Raw genomic sequence first — 3,641 nt, forward strand, 5'->3', positions numbered from 1 at the left:
AGATCTACTCACCCCCGACGGATGACAGCTGTGCCAAATATCCAAAGGTGCCCAGACCCAGGCGAGGTGTACCACATGCTCCCACATCCCCTTAGTAGGCGTTGGTTCTGCGGCACCAGACTCCCCACTGTGTTCCTCCTTGAGAGACTGATTCTTCCAGATGATGCTTCAAGGCTCCCACTGCTCCCTCATTCCATAAACCTACCTGCACTTCTCTGCCTCCCATTTCTGGCTTCAGAACTGTGGTGGTAGCCGAACTCAACTCTAACCCTTTAACTCTAACCCTTTCCTGCAGCTGTACCTCGATGGGCCATTTGGAGAGGGCCACCAGGAGTGGCATAAGTTTGAGGTGTCAGTGCTGGTGGGAGGGGGCATTGGGGTCACCCCCTTTGCCTCCATCCTCAAAGACCTGGTCTTCAAGTCATCAGTCAGCTGCCAAGTGTTCTGTAAGAAGGTGAGTGGCCCCTCCTCCCACCAGCTGTGGTCCCCTGCTCCCTGTCACTGTGTCCATCTGTGCCTGTCCCCTGCCTCTGTTCTTGGCCTCCCTGTTCTAGGCAAGGCTGAGCTGGCCTGACCCAAGAGAGTCAGGATATTGTTGTTGTTCAGTAGCTCAGTCGTGTCCGACTCTTTGCGACCCCATGGACTGCAGCATACAGCACAGTCGGACTGTTCCTAGACCCTAAAGGACAGAGTGGTTTTGCTGATGCCTGCAGGCTCTGCCCTCAGTTATGCGGTGCCCCACATAGAATCTGCTTCTGAGAGTCCCTCCAGCCAGGGATGGAGAGGGGGCCCGCCCCTCAAGCACTGTTGGGTGGGGAGAGGGAAGGGAACACTTGGGGTGGGGCACCGGTGAAACCGGCCCTGCTCTCAAGAGGAAGAGGAGGAGAGGCTGCAAGGCAGGGCTGGTGGGCCTGGTCGGCTCCAGGAACACAGCCCAGGCCCTCAGGCCCCTCCACACCAGGCCCCTTCACCTGAGCCTAGCCCTGGTGGCAGGCCCCTGCTTGTCTCTCTGGGCCCGGCAGGTGAGTCAGGGGTGCAAGAATGCAGCGGGCAGAGGCCCAGCCTGTATGCTGTCAGCACTCGGAGGGTGACAGACAGCTACCTGGCTTCCCTGTTTGTGCCAGCTGTCTCTGCTTCTTAACTCACACAGCCCCATTTCTTCCTATCAGAAGCTGGAGATGGGTCCCTCAGGGACCCATTTATTTATTTGGCTATACCAGGTCTTAGTTGCAGCTTGAGAACTCAGTTGCAGCATGTGGGAGCCAGTTTCCTGATCAGCGATCAAAACTGGGCCCCCTGTATTAGGAGCATGGAGTCTTAGCCACCGGACCACAGGGAAGTCCTCCCTGGTCTCTCTTTGAGCCCATGCCCATCCACTCCAGGCAGCCAAGTCAGTCTTCCCAGAGGCCGTTCTGTGACGCACCCCTTATTGGGTCCCTCTCCCCTCGGGCAGCCTGTAGGTTGGGAGCCTAGCAGGTTGAACAGGGCCCACTGGACTGAGTGGAAGGGCAGGCTGCCTCCCACCCCACCAGACCTTCAGCTCACTTGACAGGGGTCCTTTCTCAACGGCCCCAGGCTATTGCTCACTTTCACTTCTCCGTGTCCTAGGGCAACTCTGTCTCCCACCTCAGAGCATGGCCCCATACACTCACCTCCTCTGGCTGCCGGGGGAGAGGCACAAGCTGCTCTGAGACCAGGAGTGGCGATTCCTGGGAGGTAGGGACTCTGAGATGAGCTGGGTCCTAAGCTCCAGCCCTGTGTTCCCAGATCTACTTCATTTGGGTGACTCGGACCCAACGGCAGTTTGAGTGGCTGGCTGACATCATCCGGGAGGTGGAGGAGAATGACCGCCAGGACCTCGTGTCTGTACACATCTATATCACCCAGCTGGCTGAGAAGTTCGACCTCAGGACCACCATGCTGGTGTGTCAGGGCCAACCAAGGAGTGGCTCTGTGGGTGGGCAGGGCAAGCCAGGATGGCCAAGGTGGGTGGGCGGACCAGCCTCTGGACGAGAAGCTGACCGAGTCTGCTGGCTGTGACCTTCCTCCTCTGCTTCCTCCCCCAGTACATCTGTGAGCGGCACTTCCAGAAGGTGCTGAACCGGAGTCTGTTCACAGGCTTGCGCTCTGTCACCCACTTTGGCCGCCCCCCCTTCGAGGCATTCTTCAACTCTCTGCAGAAGGTCCATCCACAGGTCAGTTCCCACCCCACATTCAGGTTTTCTTCACCTTCATCATTTGAGGCCTGAGCAAAGCTCCCAAACCTGCTCCATAAAGGGAGGAGGACCCATCCCTGAGGAGTCTGGTGGGGTGATGGAATGGAAAGGGAGAGATGCAGGCCACTCAAGGGCCAAGGGAGGAAGCAGGCAGCAGGGACTTGCTACTTCTGAAGCTATGATGCCTTGTCTCGAAGGAAGGGCTCAGTGGTGGAGCTGGTCCTCACCATAAACTCAGAGCTACCCTTACCATTAATACTATCCAGACAAACACTGGGCTAGCAAATGCCTTGGAAAAGAGTCAAGGCTGGCCTCACAGAGAACAAGTCTTCCAAAACTCGGTGAGATTTATAAACCCTGAGCCAGCCCTCACCGTGCACAGTATGGAGTAAACCTTCACAGGATCATGGAATGAGTCCTCACCAAGGACTCCTGCTGGTCTTTCACATGAACATGGAGTTAGACACTGAGTTGGACAGTGACTACTGAGCTGGCCTTCACTTCTTTCTCCAACAGGTCCGGAAGATTGGGGTGTTCAGCTGCGGCCCCCCTGGCATGACCAAGAATGTAGAAAAGGCTTGTCAGCTCATCAACAGGCAGGACAGGACTCATTTCTCCCACCATTATGAGAACTTCTAGGCTTCCTGCCCAGGGGCTCTGCCCACTGTCTAGCTGAGCAGAGGTTCGGCCTGACACGTCACCTCCAGATTTCTTGTTTCTGGCTTCCTCAGCCATCTCCCCATTTCTACCTCCCAACCTCGGTCCAGGTGGCCATGGTCAGTCACCCCATGTGGGTTCATGGACTCCCAGGCCCAGAATGTCTCAGCCTGGAGAAATGCAAGGCACTGTGTAGGGACTAAAAGTTGGGAGCTAGGAGATCTATTATTGTTTTGTGACTAAGTGACACCTCTTCTTCCAAAATAAGGAAAAAAATCAAAAGGCTTGAACAGACAAATTGTGTGTGTGTGTAGAGGGCTGTGAGTTTAGGAATGAAGTGGGAGCACATATAGATTCTGGCATCCTAAAACCCCTACCCCCCACCCAAATCTCCACTCCTCTGAGCTCTCCACTGTCAAAGGGCTGGAAAATGCCTTAGAGAGGGTAGAGCCACAGAGAGCAATTTACAGGAATGCCCCCCTAAGGACCCCATTCCAACAGTACAATTGATCTTTTCCCCAAGTTTTTAAACACGTACTGTCGTCAGAACCTGGCCCAACATGTCTGGGTGCTCCTCCGCTCTCCTCCCCTCTTCCTGCTCTAATAGTCTCTTTTATAAATAAACCACTTTTCTGCCCTACTGCTACTGCTAAGTCACTTCAGTCGCGTCCGACTCTGTGCGACCCCAAAGACAGCAGCCCACCAGGCTCCCCCGTCCCTGGGATTCTCCAGGCAAGAACACTGGAGTGGGTTGCCATTTCCTTCTCC

The 3,641-nt window shown here is 55.5% G+C and overlaps 1 protein-coding gene across 1 annotated transcript in view; it reads left to right on the plus strand.

The window, feature by feature from the left end:
• The window catches only part of DUOX1 (dual oxidase 1), a 35,021-nt gene extending 31,463 nt beyond the window's left edge, over positions 1-3,558 (plus strand). The window contains exons 28-32 of the mRNA XM_010847775.1: positions 1-47; positions 296-454; positions 1,768-1,923; positions 2,067-2,195; positions 2,733-3,558. Coding sequence (XP_010846077.1) covers positions 1-47; positions 296-454; positions 1,768-1,923; positions 2,067-2,195; positions 2,733-2,855 — 614 coding nt within the window. The 3' untranslated portion in view covers positions 2,856-3,558. The remainder of the gene's footprint in view (positions 48-295; positions 455-1,767; positions 1,924-2,066; positions 2,196-2,732) is intronic.
• The last annotated feature ends 83 nt before the right edge of the window (positions 3,559-3,641 follow it).

Source organism: Bison bison, unplaced genomic scaffold (assembly GCF_000754665.1).
Source record: "Bison bison bison isolate TAMUID 2011002044 unplaced genomic scaffold, Bison_UMD1.0 scf7180017864254, whole genome shotgun sequence".
NCBI classification, from domain to species: domain Eukaryota; kingdom Metazoa; phylum Chordata; class Mammalia; order Artiodactyla; family Bovidae; genus Bison; species Bison bison.